Source organism: Chrysemys picta, chromosome 11, assembly GCF_011386835.1.
Source record: "Chrysemys picta bellii isolate R12L10 chromosome 11, ASM1138683v2, whole genome shotgun sequence".
NCBI lineage: Eukaryota > Metazoa > Chordata > Testudines > Emydidae > Chrysemys > Chrysemys picta.
The window spans coordinates 65020681-65043831 of NC_088801.1; the positions used below are offsets into that span (position 1 = coordinate 65020681).

The 23151-nt window shown below is 45.5% G+C and overlaps 1 protein-coding gene across 1 annotated transcript in view; it reads left to right on the forward strand.

The window, feature by feature from the left end:
* The window catches only part of CPS1 (carbamoyl-phosphate synthase 1), a 123020-nt gene that overhangs the window by 16090 nt on the left and 83779 nt on the right, over positions 1 to 23151 (forward strand). The window contains exons 3-11 of the mRNA XM_005279683.4: positions 3559 to 3703; positions 5634 to 5723; positions 6633 to 6689; positions 9105 to 9197; positions 13102 to 13191; positions 15581 to 15709; positions 17204 to 17310; positions 19089 to 19230; positions 21823 to 21900. Coding sequence (XP_005279740.2) covers positions 3559 to 3703; positions 5634 to 5723; positions 6633 to 6689; positions 9105 to 9197; positions 13102 to 13191; positions 15581 to 15709; positions 17204 to 17310; positions 19089 to 19230; positions 21823 to 21900 — 931 coding nt within the window. The remainder of the gene's footprint in view (positions 1 to 3558; positions 3704 to 5633; positions 5724 to 6632; positions 6690 to 9104; positions 9198 to 13101; positions 13192 to 15580; positions 15710 to 17203; positions 17311 to 19088; positions 19231 to 21822; positions 21901 to 23151) is intronic.

Below are 23151 nucleotides of genomic sequence, written 5' to 3' on the forward strand. Positions count from 1 at the left end.
ATAGCCTAACTGTTGTCGAGTTTTTTGTGTGCATCATGGGCAAGGGAGGGTTTGAGGAGGGATTTGAAGGTGGAAAAAGGTAGTTTTGTGGATATTTTTGGGGAGATTCTCCCAAACGTGATGGGCAGCATCATGGTAGAAAGCATAAAGGTTCAGTGGTCATGGGGACTTTCAGAAACATTCTATCATGCCATCCCTATTTTGCAAACTGATAACTATGGTAAATCCCTTCCCTAAGCTTTGAAATGCAGCCACTTCTGTGTTGAAACATGGTAACAGCTTAATGGCATGCAGCAATAAGTTGTAACATACTGGCCAAGTGTGTCTTTATCTCCCTCTAGTGGCTCAGTCCCATATAGTGGTATATGAGTCCGCTACTGTCTCTAAGCCAATGGAGCTCGTCCTTTAGCTCAAGCAACAGAGGCTGATGCTTTTAAATCCACAGGACCCAAGTTCAGCCCTCCCAGCGGTTCCCAGAGGGCATCATTACAAGTGGTGACTCATGCAGGGATCAACCGTGCTGTTGAGCTCTGAGCCCCTCAGCTAGGGAGAGTGTGTGATGCACGCTAGCATGTTGGGACTCTTTGTCCAACTTTAATGTAGAAGATCATGAGTCTGCTGTAGCCTCAGAGCTAATGGACCTGGTCAATCAAACAAGATCACTGGCCACTTTTTCTGCAGGATTGTCTAGATGAGAAAGTCAGCCGTAGCGCAAACTTGCTTGATACAATAAGATCATTAGTGAGGAACAGCAGGTGTCAATGGGAGGGAGAATCAAGACATTTCTGAGGTAAAATTCAAACTCAAGGTTTCAATGCAAATCTTTGCACACCTGCTCCACTCTCCCCAAACTCTGCTCTCCCTACGTGGAACAAATACTGCAAGATGGGTTTTTACATAGTTCCATTGGTGAGAACAGTAAATTACAGCCTAAGAAATCTGTTCGCAAAGTTTTGCATCACAAGGCAATTACTTATGCTTTTCGACAGCACTAATTACTAGCTGTGTTAATATACCTGCCAACAAACAACTGTTTAATATAGATCAAAATGATGGAGGGCACCAGAGTTCTCTTCCCTGTGATAGATTATGGGTAATAAATCTTGTCACATCACAAAAGTCAAGCAACACCTGATGGATTAATTTCCCTTCAACACTGCAGCTCAGCAGCAGAGGCTGGATTTAGTATTCGTTTACTGACGATACGCAGAGGACACACTCAGAAGGAATGGTCTGTTCTAGGGGACAGATGGGCAAGAAACAAAATATGAGGGGTTAAGGTTTATTTTATTGTCCATGGGCATAACCCCCTACCTCCCAACCACCTTGGGTTTTGCAGGACTGTCCCACTTTGAACCCAAGCCCCCTGTCCCTGGTTGAAGTAGAACATTTTCCGTATTGAGTGGCACCCACAGCCACATGTACGTTATGCATGGTGTGTGCCATTGGCAGAGGCAGAGTTCGGGAGGACAGCGGTTTCAGCCCCATTGGTTGTGCACAGTGGCTGCAGGAGCTCAGGGCTGGAGAACGGGACCAAACTTTGGTGGACTGGGCTGGGAGGCGGGGGCTGAGTGTTGCGCAGACTTGGCGGGTGAGGTGCTGAGCCCAGGAGTCCAGGGATGGATGGTGACCAGTTGCATCCCGCTTTAGGGTGGTAGGAAACCCTGACTGCTATGGAGAAGAGAATGCTGGGGGGGGGAGGGGGGATTAGACCTTGCAGTGTTCTCACAGGGCACAAATGTGGCTGGGTTTGTTACAAATCCAGGGATTGCTGGGCAGAGAGTGAGACCTTGTAGTTCTCCGTGGATTGACTTTAATGACACTGTACCAGGATAAGGGTCTGCAGGAATAGATTGATGTCTTGGCATTAAGTCCCTGTCAGGATAAATAGCAAGTTACTAGTATGGAAGTGAGTGTGCTGATGAGCTGATGTAGTGTTGACATAGGAGTGACTATGCCAAGACCTCTCTTAAGCCTCTGAGCAATGCCCTGTGTGAACTGAATGTTACTAGAATCCTGACTAGGTTCAGACTGAGCTTGTGAATTAGTACATGGAGCCGTGTCTTTTCTATGACAAACTAAATTCTTGAGTTGTCACTTAACATTACAGAAAAGAAGTGCTGGAGAGGTGTTTGAATTTTACATGACTAGAACTGGATGACATTTTGGCGCATTTCCAATTTTTTGACAAGGTTTTTTGGTGACATTTTTGAATTTTGGTGAATGGGATGATTTTTTACAGAAATGGTCACAAACAATTCAACTAGTTGTATAAAAATAATTTGGTTTTAGAAGAAAAGGCAGGAAGAATTGAAGATAGATTTGCAAAAAATAAAAAAGTTTCCCCCCTTTTTTTTTTCCTGACATGTTTGCTCCCTTTTTTGTGTGTTTGTTTCCCACGGATTTTCTAGCAGAGGAAGTGATTGGCAGGAATTTACAGAGATCAGGCAGGACTTGTTGTGCAAGTCCCGAGAGGACTGGATCCGGATGCCTCTTTAGTTCTTGTGCCATCTGTGTCATTCCTTGTGCCATTCCTCCAAGCTATAGGAGGCATCATCCTGCTTTAAGGGCATTATGTCCCAGTGCAGAGCTGTGCCTATACATCACAGCCAAACCCAGTGGCTTTTTGTCAATGTTTTTTAATACAAATAACACATAAAGGTTAATTATGTTGGCTTTGTCATTAAGGAAGGATGTTTGGTAGCGTAAAAAATCCAGTAGGAAGGAGACTGTATATACTATACTATATATACTATATGTGCCAAATGTATGCATACCATGCATTTACTATAACCATATGTTAACACTGAAAATCTCATGCATATTTAACCAGAGCAGGAAATATATTTCCAAAAGCAGGTCAAGCATACCGCGGAATATTTCATGGGCATTGTTTAAGTGACACGTCGTTTCTCTGAGTTGGCTAGAGCACTCACTCGTCTGTATCAGCCTGCAACCATTCTGGGTTTTGTAAAGAGTTTTCCAGTGTTTGACAATTAATCTTTTGGCAGTGGGGCTGGCGTTCCATAAAAATGTTTCTTGCAAATTGCTGATATCTGGTAAACTGTGGGAGTTTCCAATTACATATCATTTAAACAACAATAATAATACATTATGTGTATATATAGGGCAAATTCATCCTGAAATACCCAATGCTCTTGGGAAAGTATACGAAAGGATAAATTCATCCACTGGTGAAATACAGCCATTTCTGGATTGTAAGACAGCAATTACTTAACAGTTCACAGCAACAGGACATAGAGAAAGTGAAGAATGACTTATTCAATTGGAGCTGCAAAGGGAAATGTAGGCAGAGTGCAATTATCTGATTTGGAAAATTAGGCTAAAAATGTTCCAGTACTGACCTCATAGAAACCTTAGGTTTGAGTATCAATTCAGCAAAACATTTAATCATGTGTTTAAATCTATCCCTCCTTGGGAATTTTCTCCAGACTCACCATTGCCTTGTATTTGGGAGTTCACTGTTGGCTGGTTTATGTTGGTTTTTGCGCTCCCAGCCCCATGCCAACAGTTGTCTGTTGTTTGTTTTTAACCCAGGTACACTGAAACCCTGACAGATCCCAGCTACCGGGGGCAGATTCTCACGATGGTTAACCCCATTGTAGGCAATGGTGGGGCGCCGGACACCGCTGCCTTGGATGAAATGGGCCTCAGCAAGTTTTTAGAGTCTGATGGAATCAAGGTAATGGCAGAGCAAAACCAGGGCTGGACAAACTAGTCCAGTGGAGAGCGGATTTAGAAATACAAATCCCTGGGGTGGATGGCAGTGCACTGACAATCTTTCAGGCTCATCCACAGAGGGGGGAAAGTTAGATGGAACTTCCCAGAAACACGCAGAAGATTGGGGTTTTTTTCCTCTTCATCTTTCTTTCTGGTGCCTCAGATGTGATTTTGTCTCCCAGAGGCAAATTGCCATAGAGAGATCAGATCATGGCAAGGGAGAGCCTTCTGAGCACAGAGGCCGTCTTTACTGAAGAGATTGGTGAGGGTCAGACTAGATCAGGGGTTCTCAAACTTCATTGCACCATGATCCCCTTCTGACAACACAAATTACTACATGACTCTGGAGGAGGCTGGAGCCTGAGCCCTGCCGCCCTGGGCAGGGTGGGGCGGGATCAGAGCCCTGCTGTCCCAGGCTCAAGCCCTCGGGCTTTGGCTTTGGCTTTGGCTTCAGCCCTGGGACCCAGAAAATCTAATGCTGACCCTGGCGACCCCCTTAAAATGGGGTCGTGACCCACAGTTTGGGAACTGCTGGACTAGATGATCTAATGGTCCCTTCTGACCTTTAAAATCTGAATATCCTCCATTTGATACAGCAAGGATTACAGTTTTGCCAAGCTGCTGTTTAGAGTAGGAAAATGAGGTGTACTTAGCAAGTGTGCTCGCCAGCACAGGCTTGTAAACATTTCTAGTGTAAACAGAGATAGAGGTGTGTTAAAATGCGTCAGCTGCACATGGTTAACGCTTCTGCTAATCACAACTCATTTCCCCGGTGTTGACCAGGCCTACGCGGCATGTGAAGATTTTAGTACTTGCACTTCCACCATAAGGGTCCCAAAGCTCCTTGCGGCTTTTGGGTTGGTCCACATGCAGCGCTGCAGTGGTTTAACTAAGGCTAGGTCCACACTATCCGCCTGATTCGGCGGGTAGAGATCGATCTTCTGGGATCGATTTATCGCGTCTCATCTGGACGCGATAAATCGATCCCAGAAGCGCACCCCCATCGACTGCGGAACTCCTGCTCGCCGAGAGGAGGAAGCGCTGTCGACGGGGGAGCTTGCCTGCACCGCGTGGACCCGCAGTAAGTAAACTTAGTTCGATCTAGGAAACGTCGACTTCAATTACGCTATTCTCGTAGCTGAAGTTGCGTTTCCTACATCGATCCCCCGCCCCAGTGTGGACCAAGCCTAAGTAGGTGTAAATAACGTCCACCTTGGGTTAAACCAGTGCAGCTTCTCTGTGTAGACGGGCCCTTAGTTTAAACTGCCCCAGCTATCGGGGAAGGAAGATGGTAGCATTATGTGAATAGCGATGGGAGAGGTAGGGGGTATGAGAGCAATGGTTGAAGTAGAAATGAAGCCCCAAGGAGGAGGGGGAGTTGCAGTGGGGCTGCTTACCAAAGCCAGGGAGAGGAGCAAGATCTCTCCCGCCTTCTAGCAGAGGAAGAAGAAAGTTGGCTGGTTGCAGGACATTAGGTCTCTTCCTTCTTCCCAGATGAGAGAAATAGACAGGAGAGCAAGAGAGCTGAAATGAAGAGCAATAGTGGTCACTGTTTTCCAGGAGGACAATGATCATCACACTGAAGCCAGCTAAAAACACTATATGTACTTCCCTCAATTGACTTTCCCCTGAAAGGAACTGCTGTAGTTGCCACAGCGATGTGATGTGATTGTACATGGGAGGAGAGGTGGTCTGTGTGATCACAAATGGTGGGGATGGGGGAGATGATCCGTGCCATTGTGACTGGGAGGGAAGTGACCTCCACTCCATGACAAAGCTTGGGAAATTCTGCCTATGCACACGTGCGCGCACACACACGAAGTAGGGACTTGGGTTTTCCTTACTTCCCGTAAGAGCAAAACGGAATTTCTTCTCTTCTTTCCTCTTTGCAGGTTTCAGGTTTGCTGGTGCTGGATTACAGCAATGACTACAGTCACTGGCGGGCAGTCAAAACTCTGGGACAGTGGCTGCAAGAAGAAAAGGTGAGAGATCTTTGGGCAACCAGACCGGATACTCGACATGGAATATCTGTTCTGAGGAAACTGCTAAGTGACTCCTTGAGTAATGGAAACCAGGAGAGAGAGATTCTGGCTGACAGTGAGCTATAGCTCCTATCATCAGACCTTTGGTTTGTGCTGGCAAACCCCTGCTCTCTTTAGTTTGCAGTGGGCTTTTTCTGGGTTTCCTACTTCCGAGACAATGAGGAGACACGGACAAGACTAACTAGGAGAAATACTCATTAAGTGGGGATATTTGGTTCTTCGTTTTTTCATGTTAGGTTAAGTTTATCCTCACTTCACTTTCTCTCCCTGCCTGTGTGATTACTCTCCATTACTTTCCCTTCCAACTATTTCTCTCCAATGTGCTCCCCTGTTTCAAACTACTCCAGGTGCAGACACCAGTGTGTGCTGCTAATGGATCAGGGGTCTGCTCAGGTAGGCCCACATTCTGAGGCCGCGCACCCCAGTGTAAATTGGGAGTAAGTGCATTGAAGTTAATGGAGTCCCACCGATGGAAAACCAGGGTCGCATCCCTGAAGCCAACGACTTGTTGTCAGTGGAGCTGTATCAGTTTATATCAGCTGAGGACCCAGCCCCCTGGTGTTAGGCCAGAACTGGGCCCACAGACTAGACAGAAAGGCATATGCCACACAGGTGTTTCATTGTACAGGTACCAGCTGCCCAGCACAGCACCTAGATACTTTGGGGAACCCTGCCATTTCTGAGAGGGGACATGGGGAGGGGAAGGAATGTGCAAAGGAGAGAGAGGGAAAGAGAAGGAGAGGTGTGTCCTGGGACTGTGTCTCTCTGATAGGCTGCTCAGCAAGGTGATCTGTCTGTAATTTTCCCCTGGCTATTCTCTGACTGGGCTCTCTTGTATGTTTCCTCCAGGTGCCTGCTCTGTGTGGGATTGACACAAGGATGCTGACTAAAATCATTCGGGGCAAGGTATGATCCCCCTCCCTGATTCCAAATACGTTAAACCCAGCCTCATCCCGTGCTTTCCCTAATGGCTGAGGCTATTGACTCACGCTTCTCCTCAGGGCCCTGCTCTGCCAAGCCCTGTGCACGGCACACACTCTGACCTGCCCGCCCGAGCACCGGTCCAGATGAGATTCCTCCATCTGCCGCCCCATATGACTCCAGTACCCCTGAGCTGAGGCAGAGCAGGAACTCCCTAACTGTCCTTGAGCTCTTCTCCTCTTGGCTTCCCACTCCGTACAAGTGGGTCAGTACAAAGCGGGCGGGGAGGGGAGAGGGGTTGCTACAGCCTGAGGGAGTCTCAGGCAGGCAGGTGTGTGTGTGCGTGTTGTGGGTAGGCAGAGATGGGCAGACCCAAATATAGGCAGAGAGAGAGAGAGTTTGGTGGGTCTCCTCCTGTGTTATTTCATATCTGACCCTCCAAGGAAAGGGACAGCCCTAATCTAATGGGTCTTGAGGAGACCAAGCGGCTGCACTGCGCTACGCTAATTCCTAGATGAGGCCAATTACACCTTATTGGGGCTAAGCCTTTTATTTTCTTTTTTTATGGCCATTAGTCCTATCTGGTTTCCCAGCACTGACCCTTGAAGGACATGTGGAATATTAGGTTACTGGAGGGAGGTTAATGGCAAGGTATATTTCACATCTTGGGTAAAACAATTATCAAATCCATCTGGAATAAAAATCATTGCACTGCTGAGGCTTTTTTATTGCTCTTGTCTGGTTTTTTGTTTGTTAGGTATTTGGGTTGTATGAGACAGTCCAAACCTGCATTCCCTCCACCCAGCAGTATATGAAGGACCTAACTTGCATAATATAGTATTTGCACAAATGAATACTAAGGAAAATGCCTGTCTTTGAAGACAGAAGACAAGTACTGTTTAATATAGTATGTTTGTAAATGGAAATACATTTTGTACTTCCTTGATACGTATCCCTTAATAGATCAGTGCCCCTTTCATCCATAGTAAATATGCTTTCAATAACCATTTGCTTAGCGTACACCGTACGGTAGTAATGCGCATTATGTTGGACACAGAGCGATATTGGTTTATGGTTTTTAAAAAATGCATCATGTCACCTTTTCTCCCACTAATCTTAGTCAGGTTGAAAAATTAGCTTAATATTTCACTCCGTGTATGTTTATCAATGGGAGATGAGAAGAGGGTTCACCATGATGAATGCATAAATGAACAGTAAACACGGGGCACCATGTCATTAAGTAATCCAGTGTCAAGGTAAGACACTGTGAGTGTGAGGTGAGGGGGTGGGGGGTTGTTGTAATCAGCTTTCCCAGGGTTGCAAGGCAGTGCTTAGCAGTTTTCAGAGCTCCCAAATGGCTGTCTCTTGAAGGTGACACAGGCCTTTTCAACTTCTGCCCCCATATAAACTTCACCAAATCAGCAAATGTGAGAAGGGAAAGAGAAGTCTCCTCAAAGTCCCAGAAAGAGGGCAACTTAGCAAAGAGTTTGTTAACGGCATTTTACCTGAAATGAAGACCTGGGAGACAGACTCCGCCACCCCTACTCACATGGGGGCTGTCCCTGTCCCACTGTGGCTACGTGTGGTGTACGATGCTAGGTGGTATGAGTAAAGGTAGCAGCTTCTAGCCCTTCCAGTGCTTGCCATTGTCACTTACCCACAGTTTGCACACACAGGTGTCCACAAGACTGGAGTTCCTTCTTGCTCTAAGAATAGGGAAATGACTACAATGTCTCAGGTACTACAGTGTGTGGCCTGGCCGTGGTCCAGCTGTGCACGGGAGTACCTTTGAAGCCAGTGTGTAGTCCCATTGCACACATTAGTGTGGGGCTACAGAATGTAAAGGTACCATGCTTTATCATAGGAGATTGAGGAAGGGATATGAAAACACCCCCTCGCTCCCTTTCACTTTCCTCCTCCCATGCTGAAAGGTCCAGCCATGCCTCTGCTGAGAAGAGAGGATGCAACTCCCTGTGCATGACACCAGAGTTGCTCCTGCAGTCAACCAGAGTGGTTGGCAGAAGACAGCACGGGAAAACATTTAAGGTGCATGCTGGCTTTGGGAGTGCTCCCAGACCCACAAGCCTGCCATCTTGAGAGCTGAATTCTGATCTCCCCTGAGTAGCACTCCATTTTGCTACTCCTAGACAGCTGACCTAGCCCCATATCCACTGATTTTATTGCCTGCTTTGCCTCCCCCAAAATATAGGGTGTTTAAACCACTTTTGATACTGGTGAAGGCTAGCAAACTTCTGAAGATGCCTGAAGTGGTTGTAATGTTAAACTAAAGGCTTGGAGCAGCTGTTCCACTTCCTACGGAGTTTTGTCTGTCAGTACCTGCGCCACTGTTTGCAACTTCTTCTTTGCTCACACTTAGCTGTCTACTGCCTTCTTCCACAGGGCACAGTCCTGGGGAAGATTGAATTTGAAGGTCAGCCTGTGGAGTTTGTAGATCCAAATAAGCAGAACCTGATTGCAGATGTTTCAACCAAGGTGAGAATTCTCTCTCCAATGTGGGTGCTGTACACTTGAGTAATAAAACCTCTCCCCGTTTGCCCTAGAGAGTTTCCTTTTTCCTTATCATAGTAAACACTGCGCGTTCATCGATAAATCATTGTCACTTGACTATGCAATCTGGAGACCTTTAAGTGCTTTTGCAAACTGTACCATGCTCCAAAGTTTTTGAGGATTACCCATTAATGACTGCAGAAAGAGCACCCCTTTAGTCCTCTGCTTGGAGCTGGGGCCAGGTGGCATTAGAAGGAGTATTGTGTTGAGTAGGAATGGTCTAAACAGTTAGCCTAGGAACTGGCAACACCAGATAGGGGACTAAGAGAAGGGCGAGACCAAGTGGTACTAGGTGGTAGGTATCGCCATGATGCATGGGGGCGATTTTCACACAGTGAGAAGAATTTTCAGCTGGTGGAAAATGTGGTTTCCCTTAAAGAAATGTCAGTGAAAAGTTGGAAATCCCAGAAAACTCACAATCCTGTTTGGTCACTCTCTTCCAGCACAGTTTTTGTTAGTTTGGTTGTAGAAGTCAGCCTTTTTGTACTGGACAGGGATTCCCCCTCCCCCACCCAGGGTAGGTATTAACCATAGCTACATACTACTGCTCTAGGTAGCATATAGACCAGTAACGGAACACAGATTGTAACCGTGTTATGGGGATCTGCAAACCATGTTCCATCGTAACAAGGATAGGCTGTTAAACCAGAACAGGCACGCATTGATGTCATGTCTGCACTACAATTTTTAACTGTGTTATACTTATAACCCAGTCAAGGGGCAATGTTTTTGGAATGGGTCCCTTGACTCTGATGTAGCTGTAGTGCAGACAGTGCCTGAGTCAATCTGCACAGGACTGAAAGGATAGCAGTCAGTGGCAAAGCTAAGAGTAGAAATTTGGGTGGGCCCCAGCTTAGGGTAGACAGGCAATGACAAGAGGTTTGACATCACAGCAAATCATTTGCATTGTATATTGTTATATTATACATTATTGTTTATTCTGTTGCATCTATTTGAATACTTGATTGTAGGGGTAGATAACTGGGTGAACAGAAGGGATTTGAGTGCAGGGAGCCTGGGGGCTGGACTTGCAAATGAAGAGGGGGTGATCCCCACCGCCCCATGGGAAGCACAGGTTAAGCTGGGTCAGGTGGGCCAGGTGGAGCCTGCACGGGACCTGGCTCTTGGCAAAGTAGTCTGGGGCTGGGAAACATTTCCAGTGCTGGGCATAGGCAGCGGCATGGCCCGCTAGGCTACTCTGCTCCCTGCTGGCCATAGCATTCGACAGATGGGCTGAGAGCCACCTGTTATTTAGCCAGGAGTTCCCGATCCACAACCACGCAGATACTGGCTTCTGCATTCGCACAGATTTGGGTGGGGCTGAGTGCTAATTCTATCTATGCCCCTGATGGCAGTGAGGAAGGCTGATAGGTCAATGCTCTCTTCCGTTTCTGAAGAGCCCCTTATTGTGGCATACAATGACAGGTTCATGCATGTTTCCCTGGGGAATCTCATGAAATCGCTGAGTCCCTCAGATCAGGCACTGTACACTTTTCCACCACCGACACTGTATATTTTTGGAGTGAAACTTGACCGTTCCGTACATGCGAATCTCCATCTGCCGTCAGCTGATCGAAACATTATAATAAAACCCCTTTCTGTTATTTCCTCCTCTTGACTCTCTTGGTAATGGCAGAATTACTATAAAGATACTGGAAATACCATCCATAAAAGAGATATAAAAAGATTAACAGAGCTTCTGTGGTCTCATTATGTTTATAACTTCATTTTATGGGCTTAAAAAGCAACTTCACAAATAAAGCTGACAATTAGCTAAACTCTTCAATGGTGGTAATTACTGGACATGATAATCTATTTGCTAGCAAACAGCTATTTTCATGTAAATCAGAATGCAGTAAGACCAGAAGTTTTCTTATCAGTGGTACATTAGAAGTGATTTTTTTTTCTTTTTATGCTAGTGAGATAGCTCTGTTTACTGAAGGTTTTTATATAGGCCAGCCTTGTAGACTTTGGCTGCCTTTTGCAGGCAGTTTCTGTAGAGATTATTATGCTGTTAATTTGAGTACGTTATTTTCAGATGCCCAGAGCAGATGAACTGTTTAACCATTTGAGAAGGTCAAGTCATTTATGTCCACAAGAATCTAATCAATTGGACAGAGTAAAATCATTAATGCTGCAAGGTTATGGTACCTGCAAGCCATGAATCCAACCTCAAAAACTAAGGGTTTGGGGTTTTATTAGTGACCTGTATCACAGATTGTTCTGAATTACAAATTTCAAATCTGGATCTGAATTTCTGCAAGATTTAGCTCAGATGAGAGCTTTTTGTTCAGGCCCTTTTCTAGTCCAAATAACTCAGGGCAGCTTTGCTCTGTAATTAATTGTATGAGGATTAGAACAACCAAAGAAAGTCACCACCAGTGAAGCGTTTGCATCATGAATGTTGCATAGATCCCTGTATATGTGAGCTGCAAGGAGCCAAAAGCCCTTCGGAAGCCTATTTAAAAATGGTGTTGAAATTTTTCAAAAGCACTTAAGGGAGTTTGGCACCCAGTGCTCATTGACTTTCAATATGAGTTTGGTACCTAACTAGCTTTGGCACTTTCGAAAGTCCCAACCTACATTATTAACTTGTTCGAACAAGCATATACAGCAATGTCTGTATAGGTAGAAGAGTTGTAAAAACCAAAACCAACATTGCTTTGCATAAATATGGTTCTGCAGTTTCCTAAGTTAAATTAAAACACTCTTTTATTATAAGATAATGTACCAAAGATTGTACCAGACAGATAACCCCTTTGCAAATCAGAACACAGGCATGACAAATAGTATTAGAAACTTAGAAGAAGATGGAGAGGACCTAGATGCACCAATGCTCTGCAGACTCAGGAAATGCATTGTGGGGTATGATATATAAATCAGTAGACACATCGCAATAGATTATCTCTGTTCAGGCTAATCCCTACCCGTCTTACTATCCTATAATGGTCACTCCATTAGGGGAACTCCTTCTTCAAACATAGCAATCAGTCACACACCATGCTTATGAGCAGAACCGCCATAGAGAAGGCCATGCTATTGCCTACATTATGGAATCCTCCAGCTTATCAAAACAATGCGCTACATTAGGATAATGTGAAGAAAGGGGCAAAATGACAGCAGATGGGAAAGTGTCTTGCAGGGAAGGCATTGGAAAAAACATAAAACCATCCGTATCGTATAAACATGGGTCACTCTCAGTGACAGTCTAGATGGGCTATTGGTCTGTACTGGTATGGCAAATTACACTGATATTATGGTGATTCTGTATTGTGTAGATGTAACATAGAGATTCATTCTGTTACATCCCAGCCTTATTGGAAGTGGAGAATCAAGGCGACATCGAAAGCATAATGGGCCAGATCCTGAGGAGGTGTAAATTGGCCTTGGTTTATTAAAGTCAGTGGAGTGACTCCAGTTCACACCAACTGAGGACCTGGCCCAAGGTATCTATCACTGTCTCTCTGTGGTGCTACATCTAAGCCACAGCTCTTGAGAATTGAGTTGCTACTTTCCATTAATGAGGCGAAACACAGAAAAACTAGTCATTAACTATGGAGACAGCCAGTTTCTTAGGGATCATTGTTATGACTGTAACGAACAGTATATGAAAAAGCATTACACTTGTTTTTGCTTTTCGTAAAAAAAAATTAACTTCTGTGGCACTTCCTGAGATTTCCTTGTAAATTGACTGGTAAGTGCCAGTCACTTCCTGGCAGCGAACAATCAATCTGCTACCAACCTGTGTGCAAAACACCCTCACTGCGTTTATGGCTTGTGGTTTGTCACGTACAGTAATTGTCTATCTTTTTTCTAAACCTGTCAATAGGAAGTCAAGGTGTATGGCAAAGGGAATCCAATTAAAGTTGTAGCTGTGGACTGTGGGTTAAAGAACAATGCTATCCGTTTGCTAGTAAAGGTAAGTCAGTGTTCTGTATCTTTCTCCTCCAGGGAGCTTCTTTTGCAGCATTGCTTTAGTACAAGACAGGCTGATAGTTTAGCTGTATCTGTTGCAGGGAGCATGCTACTCATTCTTACTGAACCTTCTATTCGAAAAATTGGTAGGGATCCATCCCACCCACTGCCCTCCACCTGAATGTTTTCATTTCATTATAAGTGCAACCCGTGTTAGATGAGTCCCAGTGGGGTGAGTCATGCTTTGAACTTTATAGATGGTCCCTAAAGCTAACCTGATGATGAAGAATAGCCATAAGGCAGCCACTGTGTGTGAATTCCATGAGAAGATCTATTGGCAGGAGACTGAGATGGTTTCATTGAGGGACTCACGTGTGAACTGAGGAGACTGCAAGGGATATGTCGCTACCTGCCTAATAGCAACCAAGGAAGAATCAGCCCTGCATTGTAAAAAATGATTTAAAGCAGGAAACTCGGCACTAATACTTTTTTTCCTGGAAGGCTTTCTCATAATTGAGATATCGGCCTTTAAGCCATACTAGCCCTTTGTCTTGTTTCTCAGGAGAAGGCAGTAAGATGGTGGCCTTCCATTCTCTGAGGGAACTGGGGTTCCTGATGTCCAAATGTATTCTCTGCTAATGCAAACATTAAGGCTGTAACAGAAAGCATGCTTTGCGTTGCATCATGCAGCCATTTTTGGTTACAGCTTGCACCTAATATTTGATAGTCTGATAGACATGACTGTTTCCCCCATTTTAAATGATTGGGCCAAAGGAAACCGTTTGAACTTCACAGAGGGTGTAGCAAGAGGTTGGCGAAGCTAAGGAGAGGAGGAGGGAGCATTTCCAATGGAAAAGGGTTTAGCAGTGTGGCACTAGGGAAAATCAGCCCAGCAAAAGCCATCTAGAGTTGCCTAAACAGCACAAATCCAAGATCGAATTGTAACAGATCCTTGCACTGTTTTCTCTGGATGACATGCACCACCTATATGTGGTCGAAGAGAAGTCCAGTGAACTAGTATTAACGGAAGGAATGTGGCTGAGCAGTTAAAGCAGAAAACTGTACAAGTAGGTCAAGTATCGGGGGTAGCCGTGTTAGTCTGTATCTACAAAAACAACAAGGAGTCTGGTGGCACCTTAAAGACTAACAGATGTATTTGGGCATAAGCTTTTGTGGGTAAAAACCTCACTTCTTCATATGAAGAAGTGAGGTTTTTACCCACAAAAGCTTATCCTCAACAACTAGGGTGACCGGATGTCCCGATTTTATAGGGACAGTCCTGATTTTTGGGTCTTTTTCTTATATAGGCTCCTATTACCCCTCACCCCTTGTCCCGATTTTTCACCCTTGCGGTCTGGTCCCCCTAACGACAAGACTCCTGGGTTTTATTCCTGGTATTGCCACTTGCACGCTGGGTAGCCTTGGGCAAGTAACTTTGATTGCAATTCAACAAAACACTAAACATGTGCTTCACTTGAAGCTCCAGTGTAGATCCGCCGCCTGGGAACCAAGAAAAGTCAATGGGACTATTCACAGACATAAAGTGAAGCCTTTGCCTAAGGACCAGATCCTTAACGAGATCTCAGTGGGAGTTAGGCACCTAAATACCTTTGAGGATCTGTGCCCAAGTTACTTACTTAGTCTTGCTAGGATTAGATTTTTATCAGTAAACATCAGTAAATGTCTATTTCACCATACATACACAAACTGACAAAAAAGATTTCCAGAGGTAACAATCAACATCTCCAGCTAGGCAAAGGAAGAGAAATGCAGCTTGAGAACTTATTCGGGTTTGGTTTTAAGGATATTTACTTTGTCTATGTTGACATGTGATGTTGACCATTTGTGTTTTAACCATTACGAAACATTAGCCTTTAGAATCTGAGCATCTACCATCATTAAATAATTGTCTGATTCCTCCCCATTGCCCAAACCTCACATAATTCCTGCAAATGTGAAACGTTAAATTGATAAAAATAAAAAAATGCTTACAAACAAACATCTATACTATCCATCACAATGATTACAAACCTGAATTTTGCCAAGCCTATCTCTACTGAATCCAGGCTAACCTGCCTCCTTTCAGTAAAGAGCTAGGATGCTGTGCTTTTAGGTTAATAGGTTTCATGGGCTATTTGTGCTGTCACTATGAAGCCTTTAATGTCGTGGTGAACAGCTCAGTGACAACTATGAAGTCCTAGGTGGCCACGGGCTTGTTACATTGTTAAATACATCCCTAAAATAGAGATTTACCAAAGAGAGTCTACATATTGGCATTCAGGGCTGGTTTTGGTGGAATATGTCTGCTGGGCCATAAGGGAGCAGTTAGAATGAACTAAGAGGCTAAGTTGACTTAAAGCATTTTCCTCCTCCCTCTTTTGCTTCTCTGCCAGCGAGGCGCGGAGGTGCATTTGGTCCCATGGAATCATGATTTCACCAGGATGGAGTATGATGGGCTTTTTCTTTCCGGCGGCCCTGGGGATCCAATGCAGGCACAGGAGCTGATTCAGAATCTTAAGAAGGTACAGCGTGTGCACTGGGTTCGCTTGTCGGTGATGACCTGATGGTTCCTTTAAGCGGACTCAGTCTTTTCTGGTCAGATCGTGTAGTTGAAAAATGAATGATCATGGAGCTAACGAGTCGTGTGCCCAAGTTCACTTTGGTCATTTTGTTAGTAGGATATATCCCTGTCTTGTGTCCAGTTAGACTGTTAGCTCTGGGACAAGGATCTGCCTAGTCATAGGGTTGTAAAGCCTTTAGCACAGTTATGGGCGCTGAAGAAGAATCACCGTTAATATCACCATCGTACTGGTGGTGTCTCGCAGCACACGCTAATGAGTCAGTGCAGATCTGTGTCGAAGTCAAGCAAGGCAAACGTGCATGTTACGGAGCAGTATGGTTGTCCTGGGAAATATGCCCGTCTCTTCTAAATTATGTAACTTACAGATGGCTGGTGCTTCTCAGTTCCAGTGATGTGTGATGCCACTGCTCATTCCCTATGGCCCAGCCCTGGAAAGCAGCCTGAGTCATGGCTCTGGAAACTGGGGTTTTCCTTTGGAGCAAAGGAGAGAAGGGATCACACCTGTACAGGTTGTAGAGAGACCGCAGAGCTTCTGCTTGGCTGTAGCTTCCCCTGCCCTGAGACTGTGGTTGCTTCTGGGGGCATGTGCCCTTGCTTCTCAGGGAGCAATCTCAGCAGATCTGCAGAGTCATGAGGCCACCACCCGTCGTCATAGAGTCATAGAGTGTAAGGTTGGAAGGCACCACCAGATCATCTAGTTTGACCTCCTGTATGTCACAGGCCACCAACAGCACCCCACATGCCCACGCTAAACCCAACAACTGGAACTAGACTATGGTAGGACAGCCCACAGGAGAGTAGACTGTTTTGCGCCACAGGCAGAGAATAGGAGGGCTCAAAGTGCTCCACTGCCCAAGGCCCCTATAACGTCAGGGAAATGATTGTCAGATATACCCATGTACTCTTGCAAGTGGCCCACACCACATGCTGCAAATGAAGGCAAGAAACCTCCAAGGTCACTACCACTTTGACCAGGGGGAAGTTCCTTCCTGACCCCCACATATTGCAATGAGTTCAACTTGTTCTCCCATCAGCCCCGCCTTCTGTGAGCCGTGCTGTGCACCGAAGACACTCACTGAATGGCCTCCCTAGCTCTTGCCCAGCAGAACCACACCAGTTCCACTGTATGGAGTGACCTCGAAACACCTGGAGGAGGGATGTGATGGTGGGCGGAGCATTGGCCCCTACCTGTGCATGTGTGCTGGGTACCCTGAATTTCCTCCTGGGCATTAGTAGTGTATAAGAAACACTACCCTGGCAGCAAAGGGACTAGCTCATTTTTGTATGGAAGTTTTCAAGACAAATTAAATCCTAATTGAAAACATTGCATTTAAATGCATAAAGAATATGCACTAGTTTGCGTTATTGCTCAACTTGGAGATTCACTGTTCCCATGGATCTCACAGTCGGGTTAATGAAAATTATTTCCACCTAGGTCTTGAAGAGCGATCGCAAGGAGCCATTGTTTGGAGTCAGCATGGGGAATCTGATAACTGGAATAGCAGCTGGAGCTACATCCTACAAGATGCCCATGGCCAACAGGTATGATGATGCTGGTGCCTTACAGAATCTGAACACATGCCCTCAGGACTTCAAAGAACTCAATACATCAACATTTTGCCTCCCCCCCTCGAATGCCCAGGATCAGGGCCGGCTCCAGGGCTTTTGCCGCCCCAAACGGCGCAAAAAAAAAAAAAAAAAAGCTGCGATCGCGATCTGCGGTGGCAATTTGGCGGGAGGTCCTTCGCTCCGAGCGGGAGTGAGGGACCGTCCGCTGAATTGCCGCTGAATAGCTGGACGTGCCGCCCTTCTCCGGAATGGCCGCCCCAAGCACCTGCTTGGCAAGCTGGTGCCTGGAGCTAGCCCTCCCCAGGATGCCAGATGAGTTGGGGACCTGCACATGCTGCTGCATATCTGTCCCCTCTTCCCATAGGTCATGTCACAACATGGCCTAAAGGGTAGAGTGAACGCCATGGATGCAGAATGCACATCTTTCTCCCTGGGTCAAGCACGGCGAGCAGCCAGCAGTGTTCATTTGTGCACTATGCCCGCTGCTGGCCACTAATTAACATCTCCATCAGATCCGCTTCCATCTTTATAGCTCAAGTCCAAAGGATTCTGCTTTAATCCTCCCTGCTAAATAACTCACTAGGAGAAATCGTGAATTTACATACAGCGGCCCAACCGTGGCACTTTTACACTGGGCATTGTGTGCCCAAGAGATCAGAACTGGAGCAGGTATGACGACCTTCAAAGATAACATTGGTACATCCTCCATTGCTGCTCCTGCTGGAAGTTGATTGCAGCTGCAACCGGATATCTCTGCTCAGTGTATTGCTCAGATTACAAATGTGACTCTAGACAGAGGATGAGATTTTACCATTGACAGATACATTCAGCTTGTTGTAAGTAACAAAACTCCTTTGGATACTGTCTTCCGTGCACTATCTCCACCATACTTCTCAGCAGGCCTCTCTCTTAGCCTGCACGCTGATATGACTCCATCGGAACCTGGATAGCAGTAACTTTATTTATTCATTCCAGCAATTGACCTTGTTCCTCTAAATAAATTGTTCATTTCAAGGCAGGTTAGAAAGCGTTTGTGTTAGTTCAGGGGTTCTCAAACTAGGGGTCAGGACCCCTCAGGGGTTATTACACGGGGGGGTCACAAGCTGTCAGCCTCCACTCCAAACCCCGCTTTGCATCCAGCATTTACAATGGTATTAAATATATAAGAAAGTGTTTTTAATTGATAAGGAGGGGTCACACTCAGAAGCTTGGTATATGGAAGGGGTCACCAGTACAAAAGTTTGAGAACTACTGTATTAGTTGGTCCAATCCTGCTAAAGAATATCACGGTTTGAATTTGATTTCTTTATCATTGTGGTTGTGATACTGACTATAGAAATCGAATAGCTGGTATTGAGTAGCTGTAACACCCTCCCCTAGCCAGACCTTCTAAATTAATTTGTGTTGGGGAGATAAAATATCTGTGACTTTGGTCATTCTTCAGGTGAGTAATTAGAATGGTAAGTACTTTGCTTTTGCTAACTGCCTTCCATTACTGTGATATTCTCCTCTTGCCCTTGATTCCCTCCATCCAGGGCTGAAGTGTGTGTGGGAGAAGCTGGTACAAATTACCGGGGCCCGGCGGTCTGGAAGGGGGCCCGGCTTCCCCCCCCTCGTCGGCCCTGTTTAGCCGGTCTGCCCTGCTGGGGGGCCCAAAAATTTTTTTTCACTGGGGCCCGAACCCACTCTTGGCGGCCCTGCTTCCATTACCAACCTCCCTGTCTCTGTCCTTTCCCCCTCTCTTTTCTCAGAGGTCAGAATCAGCCGGTTATGAACCTGTTGAACGGACAAGCTTTCATTACAGCACAGAACCATGGCTATGCACTTGACAGCAACACCCTTCCTGCTGGCTGGAAACCTCTTTTTGTGAATGTCAATGATCAAACAAATGAGGTAAACACACTCTCTCCAGATACCTGCTCAGGCAATGGGTGAGTCGGGGAAGACGGTCATTTATTTCACTCACATGCCTCACTCAAGCCTGCTTTATCTGCAGGAACAGCATTGCGGGTTATCCATCATGGCCAGTTGTTCCCTAAGAAGTCTTTTCTCTCTGTTTCATTATCTGATAATTACCTTTATTTGGTGGCACTGCTTTGTCAGCCGAATCGAGTTACTGTGACCTGCGGGTGACCGCTTGGTCAGCTAAGCAAGCTGCAGAATCAGCGCAATGACCCCTTGCCACCTCTAGAGGAGCTGATAACAAACAGCTCTTGGAAGCTCTTGGAAGATGTGCCTCCCTCCCCCTCCGCCGAGGATGATTTCTGTGCCTTTATTGGAAATCACCCACGCTCAAGACTGCTAAACCCACATTGCCATATTGTTGTTTGTATCACAGTGACGCCTCGAGACCGGAACCCTCACCAGAGCTCCAGTGTGCTGTACAGACACAATCTCAGCCCCAACGAGCTTACAGCTTTAATAGACAAAGGGTGGGAGGGGAAGCAGTGGCACAGAGAGAAATGACTTGTCCTGGGTCACACAGTGAGTCTGTGGACAAACAGAAATAGGAACCAGGCCTCCTGAATCCCAGCCCTATCCATTAACCAAGGCTGCCTTCTGTAAGCCTGAGTTATCCTGGAGACTCATAGAAATGCTGCTTAAGAGTAGCTGTTTGGAAAAAAAATTCCCGTGGGTGGATACCTTGTATTAGCTCTTCGCTCCCACCCCACATCAAACTTGACAGGTTGGAAACTGCTGTATTGTACTAGTGTGTATTCAAAATACTTTTCTGGAAGATACATTTAGCAGAAGTTTGTTTGCCAGCTGGTGTTGGCTACAGTTCTGAGTAGAGCTGGACAAATAGTGGGGGGGAAAATTCCCACCACTGTTTGTTTCAATGTTGAAATTAGTTAGTTTTGGTCTCATTCACACACCCCGTTTTGTGTTCACTTTATATGAAGATTGGAGCAGTTGGCTGGCAAAAATATTTGTGGAAAGCAAAATTCAGATTAAGATGAGCAAGAATGGTGTCCCGGGCTGGGTCATCTGTGGGGGGTGAACTTATAATTTCTGCATCTAAAAAACACGAGACTTTATCGCTTGATCTAAAGGACCAGGTATGTTATGCTGGAGGCAATAGCAGACTCATAAATGGCTATACATGGTGTAGCCACTAGAGGGGGACGAAGAGCCACACTATGTTATCCCACGTTCTGAAAACAGTCACAGAAACTGAATTTGATAACCACACATGTAAGTTGTGTTCTCTTCTATTCAGAGAAGAGAAATGATACCGTGTGACCGATCTGGCCAGTCCCAGCTGAGCAAACCAATGCAGATACCAAATATTGATAATCAAGCCATGGAGTAAATATTTGGAAATGATATATGTAGAATAAATAAAAATAACTAATACATTAAGGGAAACTGTAGCCAGCTCATGGTATTCTGTGACCAGAAGTAGGGCATAGCTTGCACAATAATTAACTAATTGTGAATTCTTCACTTTATAGTAGCTGTACGAAGGCCCCCGGCCAACAGCCCATCTCTCGTCTCCACCCCCATCACCATCCCATACTCTCTCCCATTGTCTCCCTCCTATCCAGCACACCTAGGCTGAGACCTACTTTGGCCCTTCCTCAGGGGAGTGGAGGTGGAGCCTGCAGTGGGCCCTCTTAGAGTCCAGGGCTTCTCATTTTCCACCTGACACGGTCACCTTCTCATGATGCAGCAATGACTCCTTCAGGCCTCTCTCATTCGTTGTCCCAGGGCCAAGCTGCAGCCTGTGTCATGCCATTCATGAGAGAGGTCTGGTGCCTCCTGCTGCAGCTTGCTTGGAACTGCAAGCAGCTGCTGAAACCCAGTTCAGGCAACTCTCCAGCTCTCCTTGGCCTGGCAGAGTGTTCCCACTTGTCATCTCCTGGCAGTGGCCCTGGGAAGACACAACCTGTGCCCGCTGCTGCAGCATCCATAATTTGCCTCATGGTGTTGAATTAAAGACACTATGCCATGTCCATCCCTAGAATAATGAAACTACCGATGTCAGTGGAGTTAGAGCAGGGATGTATTTGGCCCAGTGTTTTCAGCAGCACTGATATGAAATCAGAGCAGTAGAAGCAGTCATTCTACTTCAGCTCTCTCCAGGGTGACCTTTTACTGCTGTGTGCCCACTCCTCCCAGCCTGTTCCAATGTATACCCCCCCTCCACCACCTGCTCCAATGTTGCATCTGAAAGGAGACTAGCATATCTTCTCTGGTAAGTGCTTAGCAATCAATAGTGCTGTTCAAAGCATTCGCTATTCAGCAGTGCACAATCCAGTAGGTTACATGGGTACTGTATTGCCGGTAAAAGGTGAATGGCTCAATGCTTTAATGGATAAAACACTCTGCGAAGACCTGGAATGAAACAAGTTTCAACTCAAAGGCCCCAAAAAGCATACCGGTCCCTTGCCCTTCAATGCCTACAGGGTTGCAAGCAGTAGCCTTCCTCTATCCCCCTCATTACCAGGATGTTGTCTAAGGCAACTTCTTTTATCTCTGCAGGGAATTATGCACGAGACCAAACCAATTTTTGCAGCACAGTTTAACCCGGAGGCCAGTGCGGGGCCAACAGACACAGAGGTACTGTACAGAGATTGATTCAGGTTTGCTTTGGGAGTGACTGAAGGAATGTGTGTAGAGTATAGAGCAGCTAATGGAGGAGCCCTGAAAATCTTGATGCAGTGACATTCTTAGGGCCTGTTTTCAGAAATGTCAGGACCCTAACCAAGATCCCCGTCCCGCATAGACTTGCCTGCATTTGGTCTGATTCAAAGCTAATTGAAATCAGTGGAAAGACTTCCATTGCCTTCAGTAGGTTTTGGGTCAGGCTCTCAAGTGACTCCATTTACACGAGTAGCAGAAATCAATCTCATGTTCTTTGGGTCCTTGAGTGACTTCATTCACATTGATGGGATTACTCACGTGCAAAAAGTTACTCATGGGCTTAAATCTTTGCAGGACGGGACCCATACTCCTTTTACCTGAGATGGTTGTAAAAGAAAATTTTCTATTTTATTTTAAAAAAAAAGAAACCCAGATGCTTTTTTTAAACAAACCTCATTAACTTCCTAATACATTTTAGTTCCACTTTCATATTTTGTAACTGTAGAGTTATATAAATGGATTCACACTCACTCTCTCTTGTTCTCCTCACTGAAATGAAATTTTAATCCCCCATCTGTGACTTCATGCAAATTCCAATAGCAACTGGTTGTGTAGTCTCAGTGAATGCCAAAGTAGCAGTAGCAGGCGGTGATGCAAGGAGAGGGCATGTCTGAACATAAATCCATTATTGAGTATTTCTTGGGAAAGGAAGCAGAAGTAGTTGGAAATGATTTGACTTTAACTGTAATTGGATATTGTTGATTAAATCTATAAGTGAATCTCTCGGTAAAAAGTTTCTTACCTCTCTGAGTGATCCGTGAATTGAAAAGAACTGAAAACCACCCCAGAATTGTCCTTGTAACCCCTTGTGCAGGTCCAGGCTATGAATACTGTAGTGTACTGCATATGCTGATAGATTTAATGCGTCCCTGAAGCTGCACTGTGCCATATCAGATCCACAGCTGGTGAAAATCTGTTTAGCTCCACTGATCCGGTTAAGAGGACAATATTCGGATTTCTAACTTTTAACATTCATTCTTCCCTTGTATGTGTTATCACCCATGTACAAGTAAAGTATGGGTGTGAGTGAATTAATGGGTTCTATAGGCTTTCTCTCCCTAGTCTCCTCCCTGATATCATCTTGCTTCCTTGAATACGGCATTACGCCAAAGATCATTATGGAAATTAGAAATATGGGGCCAGATTCTTGGTTGGTGTAAGTCAAAG